The following is a 21710-nucleotide window of genomic DNA, read 5'->3' as shown; positions in this document are numbered from 1 at the left end:
GAAAATACATTTGGATGTGATTCTTTTTTATATTAAATATTTTCAAAATATTTCAGCTTATTTCCATTTTTACAGTTTAAAAAAATTATTTATTTACTTTGATTGGAGGCTAATTACTTTACAAAATTGTAGTGGTTTTTTGCCATACATTGACATGAATCAGCCATGGGTGTACATGTGTCCCCCATCCTGAGCCCCCTCCCAACTCCCTCCCCATCCCATCCTTCTGGGTCTTCCCAGTATCAGTAACCCTAAGTGCCTCATGTTGCAGGATTAACTCAGTATTCACATTGCACTGAAATGAATGGATAAGCTCCATGGTTCTTGAATGTTAGTCACCTCAAAATTCCCAGATCTTTTTTTAGAAGCCTTACCAGTTAAAGAGTTCTTCATAAACACTTCTACAAGTCACACAAAAAATGAATTTCTTTGGTTTTCCTTCATGAATAGCCCAGATGTTGTTACAGATATTTTTGAACTGCATTAGAATCAAGATTCTATAAGAAATCACTTATATTCGGAACACAATGAATCACAAAATCCAATGTCACCTTTTTCTGCTATAGAGACCAATAATTTTCTTTAATCAGGACTTTTATAGATGATTAACTAATGAATCTTTTTCAAATTTGCAGCTTAATACATATGATGACTTTTATACAGGAGGTATTGAGAAACCATACAATAAGGCTATTGTTAAAGGAAATAAAAGAGAGGTATTCTTTAAATGTCAGGGAAATGTGGGGGCAACTACTTTGAGAGCGAAAGTGTCCCCCTATTTTGGCCTCAGAGAAGACTCTGAAAGGAGATTATAGATTCAATATTTTCATATAAATAATGAGTTTTTGATGGATGTAATATATCAGCTTGGCAATTTCTCATGTACAGTCAGTATTAAGAATCTTAACAAATCTCAACAACCCTAAAACTATTACAGATTTAAATCAATGGTAGTTTATTTAGCATCATATAGCGTCCACATTTTGTCTAATAGATAACAAAATTTGTGATAATAATTTGGATTGACAACTAGACTGTATTTTTTCCTCCCAAGTTGTAATTTAGGACTTCTTGAGCCTGTTATTTATTTCTACCACCCTGTTTCTGCTGTACTGATAATGAATTATAATTATAATCTCAAATTGATTTGATAACAAATGAAATGGTTTTCTTATCCCTCTAAGGCATTCAAAGGATGTAGATGACATAAATTTGAACATTATATATTAAATAATTATTTTCATTCACAAGATGAGAACTAAAATTGGAGGACTGTTTTCTTCTTAACACTGTTGTCTGATGATTATCAGATCACGTCCTAAATGAATCGTATTCTCAGTGAATTCAAATACAAACTTAAAAAATTTCCCTTGAACTTTCTTTTCCTCCTCTATTCCTGTTTTGATTAAGATATGACCATGTATCTAATAACCCAGGTTTGAAACTCTGTTGTAATACTGGATTTTCTACTTTATCAAACCCTTCTTAGTCCGTAAGTTATTAAGTGGTGCTGACTCTATACAAAATCTATTATCACTGTTCACACTCTGCATTTTTTTCCTCTTGCTTGGCCTATTACAATAATCGTTTATTGGTTGTACCTGTTAATGCTTACATAATCGTTATTTTAAACATTCAGCAATATAGCAGATATACATATTTAAGCGCCTACTATGCATCATGTACTCCTCTGGTTTCTGGAGAAACATCTCCAATCAATACAAGATTCAGCTCTCAAGGCGTGTATAGTGGAAAGGCGGATGGAAATAAGTAAAGAATAACTATAAAGAGCTAAAGACTGTTTTACATATTGCATTGTTTCTTCAGGATTAAAGTCCAAACTGCTCGGCAGCTGCATTCCTTCTCAGTCTCTCCTCTCCCTTTGTCTCCTTTGGACTCGTTTACCACCCTAGTTCTCCTACCTCCTGTTTTTCAAATTCTCTAGGGAACTCATCATTCTCTAAGAATGACTTTACTTGTACCTTCCTCTTCTTGGAAGACTGCCTTCTTACTCTCTTCATTTGGTAAAGTCATATACCTATTTATCTAAAAAAAACCAGAAACTTAAAAACCATCTCCATTGTCAATTCTCCTGTGAATCACTTTTTGTTTTAGGGAGATTTGATTGTTTACTTTCTATTTTGTTTACATTTAATCAAGCAATTATATAACACTTATTAGGTATGACATTGATACTAACTACACAGGTGTCTGCCTCCCTCTCTAAAATGCCACTGAGGTCAGGACTAGTGCTTAATATGTCTCTGTAAGTTCACTATCTACATTTTGCACAGAGTGTGGTATAGACAAGGTACTCAATTTTTTTTTTTTGACTGGAATGTCAAAAGGAATACACAAATAAAGATGTTTTCTAAGAATAATTCTAGACCTAGAGCAGTTACTGAAATAACAGAATGTCAAATCAATGGACTTTAATTCTAAATTATTTGTATTAAGGGGATGACAGAGGATGAGATGGCAGGATGGCATCACCAACCTGATGGACGTGAGTTTGAGTAAGCTCTGGAAGTTGGTGATGGACAGGGAAGGCTGGCGTGCTGCAGTCCATGGGGCGGCAAAGAGTTGGACATAACTGAGTGAATGAACTGAACTGAACTGAATTTGTATTATGAAAATATGGTTTTGAACAGAAAAAAAAGCATAATTCCAATTTCAGCTAAGCTACCTTCATGATCTTGGGCAAGTTATTTTAGTTCTTTAGCTTTTACATCTATACAATGAGGATAATATTACATATCATATATAATTTTTCAGAGGAGTAGATGAAAAAAAATACAATTGACACAGAGTCTGACAATAGCTGCCACTCAAAAATGTTGGTGTAACTTTACGTTCTTTTCCTTTGGGGTATGGTTACTTATTTCCCCTTATTATCATAATTGTTCATTATGCAGAAAAAATAGTTTTATAAAAATGGACCATTCCCATACTTTACTGTACTTTGGTGTTGATATAAAAATTCTTTTATATCCCATGGCAAGGTAAAAAAAAATTATAGTTCAGTTCAGTTCAGCTGCTCAGTCATGTCTGACCATGTGCGACCCCATGGACTGCAGCACGCCAGGTTTCCTGTCCATCACCAACTCCTGGAACATGTTCAAACTCATGTCCATTGAGTCATTGATGCCATCCAACCATCTCATCCTCTCTTGTCCCCTTCTCCTCCTGCCTTCAATCTTTCCCAGCATCAGGGTCTTTTTCAATGAGTCAGCTCTTCACATCAGGTGGTCAAGGTATAGGAGTTTCAGCTGCAGCATCTGTCCTTCCAATGAATATTCAGGACTGATTTCCTTTAGGTTGGACTGGTTGGATCTCCTTGCACTCCAAGGGACTTTCAAGCTCTTCTCCAACACCACAGTTCAAAAGCATCAATTCTTTGGCGCTCAGCTTTCTCTATAGTGCAACTCTCACATCCATACATGACTACTTGAAAAATCATACCTTTGACTAGATGGACCTTTGATGGCAAAGTAATGTCTCTGCTTTTTAATACGCTGTCTAGGTTGGTCTAAACTTTTCTTCCAAGGAACAGGCATCTTTTAATTTCATGGCTGCAGTCACCATCTGCAGTGATTTTGGAGCCCAAATAATATAGTCTGTCACTATTTCCACTGTTTCCCCATCTATTTGCCATGAAGTGATGGGACTGGATGCCATGATCTGAGTTTTCTGAATGTTGAGTTTTAAGCCAACTTTTTCACTCTCGTCTTTCACTTTCATCAAAAGACTCTTTAGTTCTTCTTCACTTTCTGCCATAAGGGTGGTGTCATGTGCATATTTAAATATCATTCTATAATATAGAGTTTCTGCATGAAGTAGATTCTTACTCCTACCTAAAAAGCCATCTTGTGTTTTCTGTACTCTATTTGTAGATTTCTGCCTCTACCAATATATCTTAGGTTACTCTGGAATTGATTTTAATCTTAGACCTGTTTGAAACCTCTAAATACGTATAATAATCATTGCTAATTTTGTTCAATGCTTTCTCTTAATTGTTTTACTTTGCTTCTAAAATACAGAAGTGATCCAAATACCTTTGGATTAATGCTTAAGAATAAATTATTTTATTCTGTGATAAAAAAGTTGAGCAGAAATTAGGAGGGTTTTTTGCATTTATGAAAACAGTATCACTTCTGGATTTTAGAGTAAGTCAAAGACATGAGGCTAAAGAAATGAAACATAATTCTCTCAACAGTTCCAGAAAGCAGTGGCTTACCATCTGTATCGATTAACTTCAGTAACATTCAGTACTGTCTTTCTTTCCACTAGAGATTACATATGGGCAAAAAGACACTTCTCTTTAACTAGAAGTGTCTTGTTGACAATGAAAGTTACTACCAAAGATGTCTGATTTAGATTGTGGTTTCCAAAGTAAGACACTAAGCATACTGTAAGATTTTAGTAACATTTGAGTTAAGAATGGCTTTCTTGATTTTTTAGTACATCAGCACATATAAAAGTAATGTTATAATAGTCAAATTTAAAGCATATGCATTGAAATTAGTTATTTATGACTTTTAGATTTCCTTCTATTGTAAAAGAAATAATTGATTATATAATAATCCATAATTTAATTAATATTGGGGTTTCCTTTGTGGCTCAGTTGGTAAAGAATCCACCTGCAGTGTAGGAGACATAAAAGACCCAAGTGTGATCCCTGGGTCAGGAAGATCCCCTGGTGAAGGAAATGGCAACCCACTCCAGTATTCTAGCCTGGAGAATCCCATGGACCAAGGAGCCTGGTGGGCTACAGTCCATGGGGTGCAAGAGTCAGACATGACACTAGGCAGCAATGAACAATACACACCAGAGAATCCTTATAAACTTGTAATACTGTGAAATGTTCAAAACAGGAAAATGAAACGTATGCTAAGTTCAAAGCAAAATTAAACTGCATGTCAAATAAATTACTTCAGATCACTTTTGTTCTTGGTTTCTTTCTGTGAAAACTTTTCCTGTGTGTAATTTAAAAATAGATACTACATCTAAATCAGAACATAGGTAATAACAACTGACTTAACAAATAAGTTTGTTAACATGCTGGACATTGCTCTAAGTGTTGTGCATGTGTTAACTCATTGAATCCTCATGCCAGGACCTTCAGTGAGTTTAATCACCAGTTCAATCTAACAGATATGATTACAGACGCACTCAGAGTTGAAGGAACCTGTCCAAGGATACACGCTGAGAAACTGGCAGAGCCAGGGAGTGCAGCCAGGCAATCTGGCTTCAGAGTTTGAATGCCTGGCCATCTTGCCATACCCCCAAATGATACTTGGGTCTCCATTAGTAATTTAGAGAACATGAAACATTGCCCCAAATCTCTCTGTGCCTCATCTTAGAAACACAGCCTGGAAACCCAGTATGGACTGTTCACTGTATTGCTGCCAAAGATGTTTTGTCCTTGAGAAGTTCTAGGATTTTAAAGCCCCATAAAGCCTTATGATAGTCTACATACAAAGGAAGTGTGTGCAAAGGAAACTTTTTGGGACAGCCTGTAGATTTTGCTTCCCCCATCTCCTAAACATCAATTTATGATAATGATCTTAAGTTTAATTTACAAAGGAGTGTTTTAAGAAAGAGTCCTGAAGCTCTGAGAAAAAGATGTCATATTTTCCAGTAGTGTTTTAAAAGCCGTGCCCTACTCTGGCTTCCAAAGTGTGTTACGATTATATAAATGATCAAATATTCAGTCTTTTGGTCTTTTATATGATTCACTAGTCAAAAGAAAATCAACAGAAAATTTAAAAATCACACAAACCTCTGGACGGGATATATTTAATCTTAACTGCATTGGTTATTTATGGTGAGATTTTAATTATAATGGTGAAAACACTGTTAAATGAATCAATGCTTGTTTGCTCTGTAGTGTCCGATTCTTCGCAATGCTATAGATTGTAGCCAGGCTCCTCTGTCCGTGGGATTCTCCTGGCAAGAATACTGGAGTGGATTGCCATGCCCACCTCCAAGGGAACTTCCTGACCCAGGGACCGAACCTGGATCTCCTGAGGCTCCTGTATTGCAGGCTGATTCTTTACCACTGAGCCACCAAGAAAATCCAAATGACTCAAATATATGATATAAATTAAACTACCAGCTACTTTTATTTTTTTCACCCTCAGGAAAGTTACTACTTACTTTTTAATCTTTTCTGAAACTCTTACAAATAATTAAATGTTTTTTAATGTTCAATTTTGCTAAACACATTTCTGTAAGACCTCTGTGTATAGAACTATAAAAAGCTAGACTCGTGCCACAGGGCGACTTCCACTGTGCTTCGTCCTATAATGCAAGAGAACAAATGCTGAGATGAAATGTGTTTTACAACAGGGCTGGTCTTTCCCCACCATTCTATGTTCCAAAGTGGCCCAGCAGCCCAGGAGAGCAAGCGTGGTGCTCTGTGGGAAGGCAAGAGGCATTTAAGCAGCTCGATTTCTTTTATTTCCCATTAAGGTGAAAACACCAACCCAACAATCCCAGTAGAAACACAAAGATTAAATACTGACTCACATGGAGATTAAGCTTTAGTAGACTGTGCAAAATTTTTCAGAATGTTTCTTTCTGAAAAGAAAATGGTTCTTGGATGAGTCTTTTGAAAGTGTTGATAGTGTCTTTGAATTGGACCAAAATAGATGGTACAGTTTGTAATAATAAAACATGAACGTCTCTAGGGCACAGATATACATTCTCAACTGATAATTTAAACTGTCATATCTATAAAGTCTGGATTTTTAAGACTGAAACTTATTCAAATGGTATTTAGAGAAAAAAAGCATTTATGCTAATTAGAAAGCAGAGGTAAAGTCAAAGGCTAAAACTACTTAAGGAATCTGAAAATAGAAAAGTAAAAATAACTAGTAAAATAGATCTGGAGATTACTTAAAGGCTCCTTTAAGATTTTTCATGTTTTTCTGACAGGAAAAAACAATTGAAACCATCTTTGAATGTTCCAAAGAAAGTGAAAGTGAAAATCGCTCAGTCGTGTCTGACTCTTTATGATCCCATGGACTATACAGTCCATAGAATTCTCCAGGCAAAATACTGGAGTGGGTAGCCTTTCCCTCCTCCAGGGGATCTTCTCAACCTAGGGATCAAACCCAGGTCTCCCACATGGCAGGTGGATTCTTTACCAGCTGAGCCACCAGGGAAGCCTGTAAATGTTTGAGTTTGATATCAAATGCACCCTGGCCTTTGTTTCTTTTTCTTTTAAATGCACTGTCAATCTGACATGAAGATGCTGCTGCTCATGATGTCAGTTAAACAGAACTTTATATACAGAATATTAAATTTTTAATAATCTGAAATTCTTCATCGATGGACTTCAAGGGGAGCCAGAAACTTCCTAAAATTACATACAAACATTTATTTATATGAGTATATATCAATTTTCTTAGAAAAGAGAGCCTGTTATTTTTGGCCAGAAAACAAAGTATAATCCATAAAGAATCTGAGTCTATGAACTACTTACCACAACATCAGAATCATCTGACAATAGGAGTTCTTAAACCCACAGACTGTGCAACAGATTAAAGTTGTTACAGACTGAATGATACTTGAAGGTTTGAATTACACCTTCATTTTATATATAGTCCCATCCTGACTTTTCTTTGTTCAAATGATACTTTCAAGTTGTCATCCATAAATTTTAAATCATTTTCTAACCTTTTGTGTATTTGTCCTCAGGAAAGCCAAAGAACCAAAATATGACATACACACTCTTTGGAACTCACTGACCTTAAGCAACAGAGGAAGCAGACCAAACACAAATCTTAATGTCACCTGGCTAACCTTTCTTGCACTGGTTTTGGAATAGTTAGAATAGATAAAGGAGTCCAAAATGGCAGTGGCTAAAAGATAGACAAAGAAAGGGGAAGAGCCCATGAAAAGGGAACAAAGGAAAAATTCCTGGACCAGAGTGAGAACCTCAGGTGAAACAAACAGGTCCCCTTCCTGGCTAGCCCTAGTTTGCACAGCGCCGGCCAGGTGGGTGGAGACAAAACATATAAAAAGAGGGAGCCAAGACTGGCTGAGGCCTCTCCTGCGAGGTCAGCTCACCTTCACGCGTGGGGATGAACTTTCTTGACCAAATAACACTCTGAGCTGTAATGAAGCGGTAACACTGGTCCGCCATTTTAAATCCTTGTTGCAGTGAGCCAGAACGGAGGAAGTTACACACCCTCCTGACATATCCTATCAATATATGCCAAACAGTGTTTTTAAATAATTCTAACCTAGCAATAACAGTGTTGCAAACACTGTTGTTTAAGGGGGTTGTTTAGATGTTTAACTAGAAATACAGCCACGCGTCACCTTTCTTGTGCTTCTGTCAGCTGGGTGTGTTCTCTTTGTCATTTAATCAGTGACCTTCTCTTCTCTATGCCTTTCCTCAAACCTGAAATAGAATAATCTTGGTTTTTTTTCCCTGATCCTACCTCAGAGTCCCTATCCTAGTTTCAAATAGTTGCAGTTTACAGAATTTCCTTTTAAAGTCTGGAGCTGAATGAACTTTCAAGGAGGAGAGTTGTCTAGGAGACACAACTGTGCAGAAAGGTATTGAGTAGGACTTACTGGGGCTTGAAATCAGACACATGGCAAAGAATAAAGAAACCAGGAGTTAGGAATCGAGATGAAGGTTTCTCTTACCACACACAGATTCAAAATTTGCATTTTGAATCATTTATTCAGGATTTTACTTTGCACATTTAATCTAATTTAATTTATTCCTATTATAATTAGCTCTTGGTTTAAGTAGGTACAAACAAAAACACTCATTCACATATATCTTATTAGGGTAATTGGCAACATTTTTAGCCACAGAAATATATAAAATACACACCCTTCAACCAAAAAGGAGCTTGTTTTTTTCCCCCTTGAAGACTTCTTACTTGAAATGTAAACCACCGTCTCTTATCTTTTATGTATATTTATTACAACAGTATTTTTTAAAGATAAAATAAAGAAATTTGCCATAAATACTACCAAAAAATATAAAAAGAATAATCATTCACAGGAGAACTTTAGCAAGTAGAAATTTTGTCAGAAGGGATTAAGTTTTAAATATCCAATTGTAGACTGAAAACAAGGGTACTGATTTTTTTTTCTAGGATGCCTGAACATATAAAGAAACGGAACAGTTTACTTTGATTTTTCTAAACTGCAGTTTGTATTTAAAAGATATATACTTTTCCATTGTTGATTTCCCTTGACAAACTGAGCTCATACCAATTTTTCTTAACTCACTGTATATTCCTTCAAAGTCTGCCATTCAATCTTATATATTTACATTAATGCCTTTCTGCAGTACTCTATATGCATCAAAATCTGATAATATATTATTCACTAGATCCTAGAGTCTCTGCCACTTCAACCTTACTTATTTTTCCTGGCTTATTTCTAATATCTAAACTATATGCCTTCTCAATAAAATTTTTTTGACAGGATAATAGTGCATGCCATATTTGCCCTGACTCCAGATAGGATTTCACATGAAATATGGAAAGGAAAACACTGATAATCATTGCTAATATACTTCAAAGACATTTAATATTGACTTGGCACTGTTAGTCCATTGCTATAGAAATGGTCTAGTTGGATCTGTTATTGGTTTATATAAACTTGAATTGTGAATTCATATCTTAACAATTACTAGTCAGGAGACAGCAGTGAGGATATGAAAAAGTCTTGTTACTTGAGTATAAGGCTCATCCAAATCTCTTTCCAAAGGTAAAAAATAAATGATATTAAATATTACTATTAATCATATACCTAATGGTTAACCTCAGATATGCAGATGACACCACCCTCATGGCAGAAAGCAAAGAGAACTAAAGAGCTTCTTGATGAAAGTGAAAGAAGAGAGTGAAAAAGCTGGTGTAAAACTCAACATTCAAAAAACAAAGATCATGGCATCTGGTCCCATCACTTCATGGCAAGTAGATGGGAAACAATGGAAACAGTGACAGGTTTTATTTTGGGGAGAGCTCCAAAATCACTGCAGATGGTGACCGCAGCCATGAAATTAAAAGACACTTGTTTCTTGGAAGAACGGCAGTGACAAACCTAGACAGCATATTAAAAAGCAGACACATTACTTTACCAACAAAGGTCTATCTAGTCAAAGGTACTGCTTTTCCAGTAGTCATGCATGGATGTGAGAGTTGGACTATAATGAAAGCTGAGTGCTGAAGACTTGGTGCTTTTGAACTGCAGTGTTGGAGAAGACTCTCGAGAGTCCCTTGGACTGCAAGGAGATCCAACCAGTCCATCCTAAAGGAAATGAGTCCTGAATATTCATTGGAAGGAATGATGATGAAGCTGAAGCTTCAATACTTTGGCCACCTGATGTGAAGAACTGACTCACTGGAAAAGACCCTGATGCTGGGAAAGTTTGAAGGCAGGAGAAGGGGAGGACAGAGGATGAGATGGTTGGATGGCATCATTGACCCAGTGGACATGAGTTCGAGCAAGCTCTGGGAGTTGGTGATGGACAGGGAAGCCTGTTGTGCTGTAGTCCATGAGAGTCAGGCATGAATGAGTGACTGAACTGAACTGATATACCTAATAATTGCAAGTCTGGTGTTTGAGTCCTCATGTGTTCACAGTTGTTTTTTAAACTGACTCAGAGTAAACAGACAGGAAGTCTCACAAAATCGGCAAAGCAAGGTGAATAGAGCTATTTACCCCATCATTTACCTTGAACCTAACATATGGCATGCAATGGAGAAAAACTCAGGTTCAGTTCAGTCGCTCAGTCGTGCCCGACTCTTTGTGACCCCATGAACCGCAGCACGCCAGGCTTCCCTGTCCATCACCAACTCCTGGAGTCCACCCAAACCATGTCCATTGAGTTGGTGGTGCCATCCAACCAGGTAAAAATCCCAAAAAAGGTGTTTTATATATAGCATTATATTTAAAGCATAGGTAGATAAACTGAGTTGGTGTTTCAGAAGAATATCCCCTCAACAATTAAAGAGTTTCCAAACTAACCACAAAGGAAGTATTAGGAAGACCTTCAACATTGATTTTTTTCTTTTAGAATTTATCTGTTTCTAAATTCCACATGTAGACTGCTTTCTGTGATTGCTATTTTCTGGACTTTACTCATAATTAAAAAAGCTTCTTAGTTTAAGGTATATATCTGAGTTTGGCCTAGAATCTAATTGATATATATGAATTATTTCATTAATGAAAAATAGCATCAAGTCTTCCACAATGACAAAAAACTATTAGAAAAGTGTAAGGTAGAATTTTTGACCTAATCATACTCAACCCCAATGTAAGATATTACCTTCTGAGCATAATGAATATGCCTTTATATTTTATAAATAAGTTTTCAAGATACATTGTAATGTTTGGATCTTATGTAAATTTAAGATGTCACATGATGTTAGAGTTATTGCTGTAACAGAGAAAATTGGACCAGTGCAACTTCTGAATACTATTACATCATTATTAGTGAATAATTCTATTTTTCAACAGCTTCATTACTCTGATTTTCTTTGTTTATTGTAAGCATATGAAACCATCAAAAGTGTAAAGGTAGAGTCTGTCTTAAGATGAGTCATCAGTCTAAGTCCCTATGTATAATCAATACACTGTGGCATATAAAATGTTCTATCTTACTTTCAAATACTGTTTGACTACAGAAATAAATCAAAGGAATAACTAGGTAGAGCAAAGAGACCAACTTATCACTGTAGATTATATATGGATGATATATTTCCAAGAGGGACATTAATTCAAGGAGATAGAATTTGAATTTAATAGGGAGGAATACAATGGGGAAGAGTTTGATTAAAAAAATATAAGTTCACTTATGTCTTTCTATAATTATTTTTCCTTTCTTTCCCCATCCACTTTGCTTGTCTTAGCTCCCCTCCCCACTCTTCCTGCCTTCTCTCCTGGGATTTTCTTACTTCACTGAGTGACTACTATTTGAAAAGCACTACAATAACATATGAATATATTTGGTATTCAATTTTCAGCCCATCACTTCCTGGTGTTTTTCCCTATTTGAAACTAAGAATAATAACCCTTTACTACAACTCTTCCAGAAATGAGAAAGGTCATATAGAAAATTGACAGCCATTACATAAATACAGATTTCAGACTTGTCTGCTTTCTGGTACTTATGATTCAGTGATTCTTTTATTAGTGTAAAAACACTGCAAAAATATTATTCCTCAATGGAATAGTGTGACATGAATGCAAATAACCTATTTTAGACAAGGCATAATCATGTATCTCATTTAAATTTGATTAAGGATGTAATTGGGAACTAAATTAGCACCTTAATTAGAACAGATTTTGTGATTCTTTGAATGACATAGCAAATATCTATGAGACCCTAAAAGTTCTGCAATATATAGCCAATTGGTAGAAAGCAAATTAATTTCTGCCCAGTAGCCATCAACCTCTGGCCAGCATTTTAAAAGTACCATGATTCAGGTTAAAGGAAGGAGTGCTTTGTGTCCTCAAATGATGTCTTAAACCCGAAGAGTCACTCAGCTAGTAGGTAGCAAATAAAGAGTTTACTTTTTTTTTTTTAACATGAAACAATAAAAACTTCTCATGATCATTGCTTCACCCTGCTTTACACAAAATTATACAGTAAATTCTTGGGAAATAAACTATAGCTGAATGAAAGAGGATAAAGATTACCTTTGAAATCATAGCAGTGATTATTGAAAAATACCAAAGAAAGTGTACAGGGATCACTTATCTAAGCGATATAAGCCAGAAAAAGTCAGTTCAGTTAATTTCACTTTGAGGGAATAGGAACAGGTTTAGATCTATAATTTTTTTATGAAGCAATTTTATTATACCTGATTTGTATGTAAGTAATGAAAACTGAACTGAGTTTTCTCTCCCATGAAGGCTGGAGGCGAATTTGGCTGAAAGCTTAGATGAACAGAGTGCTAGCGTTCTTTTAGATTCCTCTCTGGAAAGTTGTTTTTGTGTATGTGTTATAGAAACACTATCTTGCTTCTATCATTCTCAGTGGCTAAATGACAGGGGTTATCACTTTTACCAGTAATGTTGAATAATTCAAGTCACTACTGAAGTTCATATTGTCATTTCTGCCAAACATACCTAAATCCACCAAGATTTGTCATTAAGAGTTAAAGATTAAACTATCAAACTACACATCATCCGTTCATCTCTCCAATTCCAATCAGTGAAATATTAATAATATATATGAAAGCTACATTTTTTATATTTGCTGTTAACTCTGCAAGCTCAGTTTATATAGACTTCTATTTCTAATTTTTTACAACATTACCATCACTACCACCACCAACAACAATAAAATTTCTATGCAACTGATACCACTTTGTTCTAGAGAGAAAAAAAGGGTGGCATCACACTCATGAGAATAAAAGTTACTAATTTTTATTTCATATAATTTTGGTCCCTACTCTATCCATGGCATTGTTGGCCACTTCAGTTATTATCCAATGATAAAACCAAATGACATGGAAGCATACTTATGGTTTGTTACTTTTTGCAGGCAAGAGTAATTGAAGGTAGGCAAAGGTAATTGAAAAGCAAATGAAAAACGTCAGTGTAATAATTTTAGGGTTTGATGGCATAATTTTGCTAAGAAAAGTAAGAAATTTGCATGATGAGATTTTGTTTCCATTTTATTCCCTAATTTTTCAAATGCTCCCATTATTCGGCTGGCTGGGTCACCCTCGTGAAAATATAGGATCATTACCATAATTTGTAGCATAGTATTATCTATGATACAAAAACCACAAGAATTATGATAAAAATTCAAGGATCAATATCCTAATTCCATTTTTCTAAACACATATAAAATGGATTTGCATGCTTCATGTAAAAGGGAGGAAGAAAGCTAGATATTTTACAAAATAATAATAAGACAATTAATGATTATCATAATACCAAGGAAAATATAAAAAGTGACTTACTAAATTTTGAAATTATATTTTAAAAGGTTCAGTATCCTATATTTTGTTGTTCTTCATTGATAAAATATGGTTTTGGTCAGATTGATATTTCTAGGGAAAGCATGCATTAATTTTCTTAGAACTGTCTTTTCGTTAATGTTAAATGTCAAATTTGCTACTTTCTCGCTTTTTTGTCAAATCATTTTTCTTTAGTGAAATGGAACTTTATTTAAATCTCTGTAAACCACAAATACAGAATAATTTTTCATTTAGTAAAACTCAGTTTTAAATTCTCTTTTCTAGCCAATTCCAAGTGGTAAAGTGGCTTTGTGACAAGTGGTAAAGTGGCTTAAATTTGACCTTCTTTTATTCTTGAATTACAAATATGGTACCTGAATCTCTAGTTTTTATTTGTGAAAAATCTACCCTAGAAGAAAGAGGTAGCACTATACTATCAGATGCTCAGTTTACAGATCCTTCTCCCACTTCCTTTACATTATTCTTGGAGCATTATATATCACAAATGTGGTTTCTGTATCTATTAATCAAAAAGCCACTTGCATTTCTGTTCAACAATATAGTTCAGAAATACTTATTTCTGTGTTGTGGGTCTGTCAGTTGTAAGCACAGTTTTACTGCTGTATCTGGTGGCAGAAAATTTCACCTGAAATACCTACCAGCAGGAATCCTGGGGGGCAAAGATCCTCCCCCTGGCGCTGGATGCGGGGCCTGGAGGCTATTTAAAAACCCTGCCCTCAGGAAGCTGGGGCAGAACGTTTCCACCCCAATGGCCGGGAAGGATCCTTTTAAGAGATAAAAAATGGACATTAATCAAAAAATCTTCTTTGTGGAAAAGTTGTTGATCATTTAACTGGAACAAAACCTACAATCAACAAAGACATCAAACCTTACAAGGAAGTTACGTAATTACAAGGAATGGAATGCATTTTTATTCATAAATTTATGAAATAAGCCTAGTTTTTTGAAAAGAAAGTTACTCTTACGTAGTTACAATTAAAGAGGGTTAGAAGCACCAGAATACTAAGATAAATTTCTAAACCTACATTTGACAAAAGGGATATAAATGTTATTGATGTTGCCTGTTTGCAGAATTCACCACATGCGATACTGCTAAGTCACTTCAGTCGTGTCCGACTCTGTGCGACCCCATACATGGCAGCCCACCAGGCTCCCCTGTCTCTGGGATTCTCCAGGCAAGAATACTGGAGTGGGTTGCCATTTCCTTTTCCAAAGCATGAAAGTGAAAAATTAAAGTGAAGTCGCTCAGTCGTGTCCGACTCTCGTGACCCCATGGACTGCAGCCCACCAGGCTCCTCCGTCCATGGGATTTTCCAGGCAAGAGTACTGGAGTGGGGTGCCATTGCCTTCTCTGTCACATGCGATAGAAATATGCAGAAAATAGCCACAATAGGCTCTGAGATGTGTGCTCCACTATGAGCAGCGGTGCTCACTTCTGGTGTACCAGTATGAGAGCCTAAAATGAAGAAGACTTCTATACCATACAGTAACTACATACATCTTTGAAACAGTCGTAAGAAAAACAACATACACATTTCTTAATTTGCTTCATCCTTAATTTGCTTAATTAGGGACCAGACATAAGAGTTTGCAAAGGTAGAACCACACGCTTTTTCATTTTTAAGAATGCTACTGAGAAAGAAACAAGAAAAAATAAACTACTTAGAAGTTTATTTATAAAATAATATAATGAATCATAGACAAAAAGAATGTCAGAGCTACAAAGGACTTCAGAGGTCATCCAGTCAAAAACTCTATGTTTTACAGACCAAGAACTGAGGACTGGAGTGGAAAAGTGATATCACACAGCTGGTGGACTCCCAGGACAAAGTCTTTACACTAAAGATTAAAAATAAATAACGAGCCACTTCCTATTTGGAAGATCATGATCTCCTGATTGTGAATTAGAAACCTAGCACTTTGGAATAGTGGCATTACAACGAGGTGTCTCAAGGACCTAAAGGACACTAAAAATCACTCAGAAGAAAACATAATATAAATGATTAGTGCATTGCTAACTGATATGGTACACATAAGTTTGAATCACAATAATACCCTAAAATCAAGTTACCCTGATGGTTGTAAGAAACACATCTCATTTGAGACCTCTGAAGCCCTCATCAGGAACAGAAGTTTTCCTATGTAGAGACCTGGGATCTCTCCTTCCACAAGTTCAAATTTAGAAAGTCCCATATTTTTGAAAAGGACTTCCCAAGTGGCCCCAGTGGTAAAGAACCTATCTGACAAAGTCAGAGACATAAAATATGCGTGTTCAATCCCTGGGTCAGGAAGATCCCCTGGAGGAGGAAATGGCAACCCACTCCAGTATTCTTGCCTGGGAAACCCCATGGACAGAGGAGCCTGGTGGGCTATAGTCCATGGGGTCACACAGAGTCATACATGACTGAAGCGACTTAGCACACACGCACATATTTTTGAAAAGACTTCACTCTGTTCTCTGATATAAACTTTACCCCTGAAATAAATTAAAATTTTGAAGTTTTCTTTTAACTTTAACAAGGATTAAAGGGATCTGGTATACCACACTCTATATATCTTGCTGCTATGGAGGAAGTTGTTGCTAAAAAAAAAGCAACATTTCTCAGATCTTTAGAGATGTTTTTTACAAAAGAACAAAGTTATAATGAATGTTTTAATGGTTAAGGCCTATATATTGTACATTGGATTAAAGAAAGCATAGAGAGCGTGTCATATACTGTGAATAAATTGGTTTTGTTGTGGGTTCTATGGAGCTCTAGTAAAATGACCCAGCAGAGCTGGAGTCCCTTAAACATTAAAAGGTGTGGCAAAAGAGAACAAGATGGCAGAGGAGTAGATGGATGTGGAGTACATCTCTGTCTGTGGATACATCAGGAATACACCTTCAGACACAGAAGTGCATGTAGATATGCTGCTGCTGCTAAGTCACTTCAGTTGTGTCTGACTCTGTGCAACCCCATAGACGGCAGCCCACCAGCCTCCCCCTGGGATTCTCCAGGCAAGAACACAGGAGTGGGTTGCCATTTCCTTCTCCAGTGCATGAAAGTGAAAAATAAAAGTGAAGTCGCTTAGTCATGTCTGACTCTTTGCGACCCGATGGACTGCAGCCTACCAGGCTCCTCTGTCCGTGGGATTTTCCAGGCAAGAATACTGGAGTGGGGTGCCATCACCTTCTATAGAACCACGCAAAACTTGGTAGGATGAAGGAACTAGGGGGAAAAGCAGGAGTGTTATTAGGACTGGACCTGCCCTCGGCGGGTGGGGGAACTAAAGCTGAAGTCCAATTCCTACAGGCAGGCAATGGTCTGACACAGAAGAGAAAACATGTAAGGCTGAGAGTGAAACAGCTGATCTGCGGCAGTGTAAATGGAATGAGAATCAGTCAGTCCTTGCCGCAGCCATACACACCCAGGACAGGGATGCAGGTTCCCTGGAAGGGGCCGTGGCTGGGAGCTGGAGTTCCGGGATTGTGGCACAATCCCAGGGTGAGGGTTGCTGTTGTCTGCGGAGAGATGGATCAAGGGGATGTGAGGGAGGAGATCGTGGTGGGAAATGCCTGTGGAGGAAAGCCAGGCAGCCATGGAAGCAAGGCAACACTGCTGAGTCACATGGAAGGGGTGGAGCCATCACCATGGTCTCTCTCTCCCCCTACACCAGCATTGTTGGTTGAACAATAGAGAGGCTGGCTCATCAAACGCTGAACTACAGAATAGGACCACACCCAGGGGTCCTTAAAGTGCCTGATGCGCTGATCTAAGAGTAGAACCCCAAACAGGGGGTCCCTCTATGTGCCTGAAATGCCGAACAATAGAGAAGAATCCCAGCAAGGTAGCCCTCTAAGGACCTGAGGGCGGAGCTACAGAGAAAGTCTGGCCAAAGAGGCCTTTTAATCACCAGTTACAAGAGGCTCAAAAAAAGACTCTGAGAGGGCCATAACTGCTGCAGCGGAGGCAATCCGTGTCCCTGCACACTTGGCGCCTCCAGGGTCCCCGCAAGCCAAGCAGCCGTGCCACCTTCCTGCTCAGCTCTCCCTGGGGCAGAGCTGCCACAGGCAAAAAAAGTCTTGCATCTATGTGCACAGGGTCGCTTCTGTAGTGTCCGACTCTTTGCGACCCTGTAGACTGTGGCCTGCCAGGCTTCTCTGTCAGGGAGGGAGGAGGGTTTTCCAGGCAAGAATCCTGGAGCACTTTGGCCAATGCTGGTTGCCATCCCCTTCTAGAGACTATATTTCCTGCTGCCCTAGCTGCCAAGTCCCTTGAGTACCTGGTGCTGCCAGAACCCCTGCGACCCAAGCAGCTGCATCACTTCCACACCCGGCCCTCACAGGGGCAAACCCGTCCTCCAGGGCAGCCTCAGGAGCAAACCCCAGTGGACGACCCACATGTAGAGGGGGAAATAAAACCACAATTGAAACCCAGGGGCAGTGTGGCTAAGGAAGAAGACCCAAAACCTTCCCACCAGCTGTAAAAGCTGCAGATTAAATCCGCACAATCAACCAAGCAGACTCTGTGTCAATGGAATATATAAAAGGTCACTGAGAGGTCCCACAAAAGAAAACGCACTAGCTCTGATAGCTGTGGACACTGGAGGGAAGAACACCCAGGAACAGGACCAGGTTAGAATCTGAGCTGCCCCCACAGCAGGCCCAGAGATCAGCGCAGTGTTGGAGGGCATCCCGGGGAGGAGAGGGGGACTGTGACTCCCAGTGAGGGACAGGACCCTGACAGCAGAGACTCAAGAAAAACATCTATTATTCTTATGTTTTGACTTGTTCTGTAGATTCCTTTGGATTTTTTTTCTTTTTCTTCCCTTTTTCCCCCTCTGTTGTAGTTGATTTTATTGGCTCTATGAAAGCTAATTAAGCTTTTGAACTTTTTTTCTTTCTCAGTCACATGTTTTACTGTTGTTATAAACGTCTGCCTCTGCTTTGGGCTTTTGCAGTTCTGTGGAGTTTTCCTTTTTTTCTTTTCTTTTTAATTTCAATTTTTAAAACCTATTATTATTTTTTCTAATTTATTCCATTGTTTGCTTTTCCTACTGTTCTTTTCCCCTTGTAGTTAATTTTTAATGTATATAAATCTTCTCCATCTACCTCTATTTAACATTGCATATCTATTCTTTCTTTTCTTTATTTTCCTCTCAACATATTTGTTAGTTTTATTTTCATTGCTTTAATCCCTAATTGGCACCTTGCTTTAATTTCATTTTCCAATTTATGCTTTAGTTAGTTTTGACCTGGTAGATATAATTTTTGGTTTCCTTTGTTCACTGGGTCAATCTATTGCACTTTATTTTTGTTGGACTGTTTTTATTTTACTTATGGGTGTATGTGAATATGTGCCTATTCAGTCACACTTTTTATTGTTGTTGTAGACCTCTGCTTCTACATTGGGCTTTTGCAGTTCTGTCAAGTTTTCATTTTTTCTTCTTCCATTTTCTTTTTAATAATTTTCTCATTTTTATAATTTTAATTTTTAATCTTTTAAACCTGTTATATTTTTTCTACATTTATTCCTTTGTTTGCTTTTCCTACTGTTCTTTTCCCCTTGCAGTTAATCTTTAATGTGTATGAATCTTCTTCATCTACCTCTATTTAACTTTGCCTATCTATTCTTTCTTTCATTTCTTTCTTTCCTTTCCTCTCAACATATTTGTTAGTTTTGTTTTCATTGCTTTATTCATCACTTGGCACCTTGCTTTAGTTTTGTTTTCCAGTTTGTGCTTTAGTTAGTTTTGTTCTTAACTGGTAAATATAATTTTTGATTTCCTTTGTTCACTGGGTCAATCTATTGTACTTTATTTTTGTTGGACTGTTTTGACTTTGCTCGTGGGTGTATATGTATATGTGTATATTCCATTATTTTAATTATTATTTGCCTGATTTTGTAACTACCATTTGTCTGGGGTTCATCTTTGGTTTCTTGTTTTTGGATATTTGTTTTAATCTCACTTAATGCCATAAGAAACCACTTGTGGAATCTTCTTTCTTGATCAGAGATCAAGCCTGGAGCCTTTGGAGTGGAGCGCTGACTCCAAGACCCTCGACTACCAGAGAACTAACCCTAGGGAGTATCAAATAGTGAGAACTCACACAAAGGGAACCACTTTAATACAAGACTCTGCATCACCCAACCACTAGTGGCACCCTGTACAGGATGCGTCATCTAAACAACAAACAAAACAAAAATACAAACCCAATCATCAGCAAAGGGGAGTACCACCTCACTCAGCCTTGCCCATCAGAGGAAAAACAAAAACACAGCACAAACCTCATGCTATAGGAAGCTTAAACAAACCACTGGGCCAAACTTAGGAAGGCAGAAACCAAAAGGAAGAAAGAATTCAATCTTCTTCAAGGAAAGAATTCAACTTTCCTTGAAGCCTGGGAAAAGGAGACCTCAAACACAATAAGTTAAAAAAAAAATAATGAAAAGGTAGAGAAATACTACACAAATGAAGGAACAGACTAGAGACACCGAAGTCCAAATAAATGAAGAGGAAATAAGCAAACTGCCTGAAAAAGAATTCAGAATAATGACAGTAAAGATGATCAAAACCTTGAAAACAAAATGGAGAAAATGCAAGAATCAATTAACAAAGACCGAGAAGAATTAAAGAATAAACATTCAGAGACAAAACACAATTACCAAAATTAAAAATACTTTAGAAGAAATCAATAGCAGAATATCCACATCAGAAGAACAAATCAGTGAGCTGGAAGATAAAATGGTGGAAATAATTCCTGAAGAGCAGAATAAAGTAAAAAGAATAAAAAGAACTGACGATAGTCTCAGAGACCTCTGGGACAATATCAAATGCACCAACATTCCATTTATAGGAGTTCCAAAAGAAGAAGAGAAAAAGAAAGGGTATGAGAAATTTTTTGAAGAGATTATAGTTGAAAATTTCCCCAAGGTGGAAAAGGAAATAGCCAATGAAGTCCATGAGGCACAAAGAGTCCCATATAGGATAAACCCAAAGAGAAACACGCCAAGACACATACTAAACAAACTAACGAAGACTAAACACAAATAAAGAATATTAAAAGCAGCAAGGGAGAAGCAACAAGTAACATACAAGGGAAACCCCATATGCTTAACAGCTGATCTTTCAGCAGAAACTCTGCAGGCCAGAAGGGAATGGCAGGATATTTTCAAATTATTGAAAGGGAAAAATCTACAACCAAGGTTACAATACTCGGTAAAGATCTCATTCAGAATTGATGGAAAAATAAAAAGCTTTTCAGAGAAGCAAAAGTTAAAAGAATTCAGTACCACTAAACTAGCTTTACAACAAAAGTTAAAGGGACTTATATAGTCAAGAAATACAAGAGAAGGAAAAAGATCTGTAAAATCAACCCCAAACAATTAAGAAAATGGCAACAGGAACATATATATCAATAGTTACTTTAAATGTAAATGGATTAAATGCTCCAACCAAAAGACACAGACTGGCTGAATGGATACAATAACAAGACCCATATATATGCTGTCTACAAGAAATCCACCTCAGACCCAAAGACACTTATAGGCTGAAAGTGAGAGGATGGAAAAATATATTCCATGCAAATGGGAAGCAAAAGAAAACTGGAGTAGCAATCTTCATATCAGACAAAATAGACCTTAAAATAAAGAAGATTACAGGAGATAAGGAAGGACACTACATAATGATCAAGGGATCAATCCAAGAGGAAGACATAACAATTGTAAATATCTGCACCCAACATAGGAGCACCTC

The 21710-nt window shown here is 37.1% G+C and overlaps 1 protein-coding gene across 1 annotated transcript in view; it reads right to left on the bottom strand.

Annotated features, from left to right (window-relative positions):
• The window catches only part of EPHA6 (EPH receptor A6), a 924354-nt gene that overhangs the window by 145738 nt on the left and 756906 nt on the right, over window positions 1-21710 (bottom strand). Inside the window, exon 12 of the mRNA XM_043892992.1 lies at window positions 14612-14737. Coding sequence (XP_043748927.1) covers window positions 14612-14737 — 126 coding nt within the window. The remainder of the gene's footprint in view (window positions 1-14611; window positions 14738-21710) is intronic.

Source organism: Cervus elaphus, chromosome 31, assembly GCF_910594005.1.
Source record: "Cervus elaphus chromosome 31, mCerEla1.1, whole genome shotgun sequence".
Lineage (NCBI taxonomy): Eukaryota > Metazoa > Chordata > Mammalia > Artiodactyla > Cervidae > Cervus > Cervus elaphus.
Note: the sequence above shows the minus strand (reverse complement) of the source record. Positions and strands in the feature narration are given on the sequence as shown.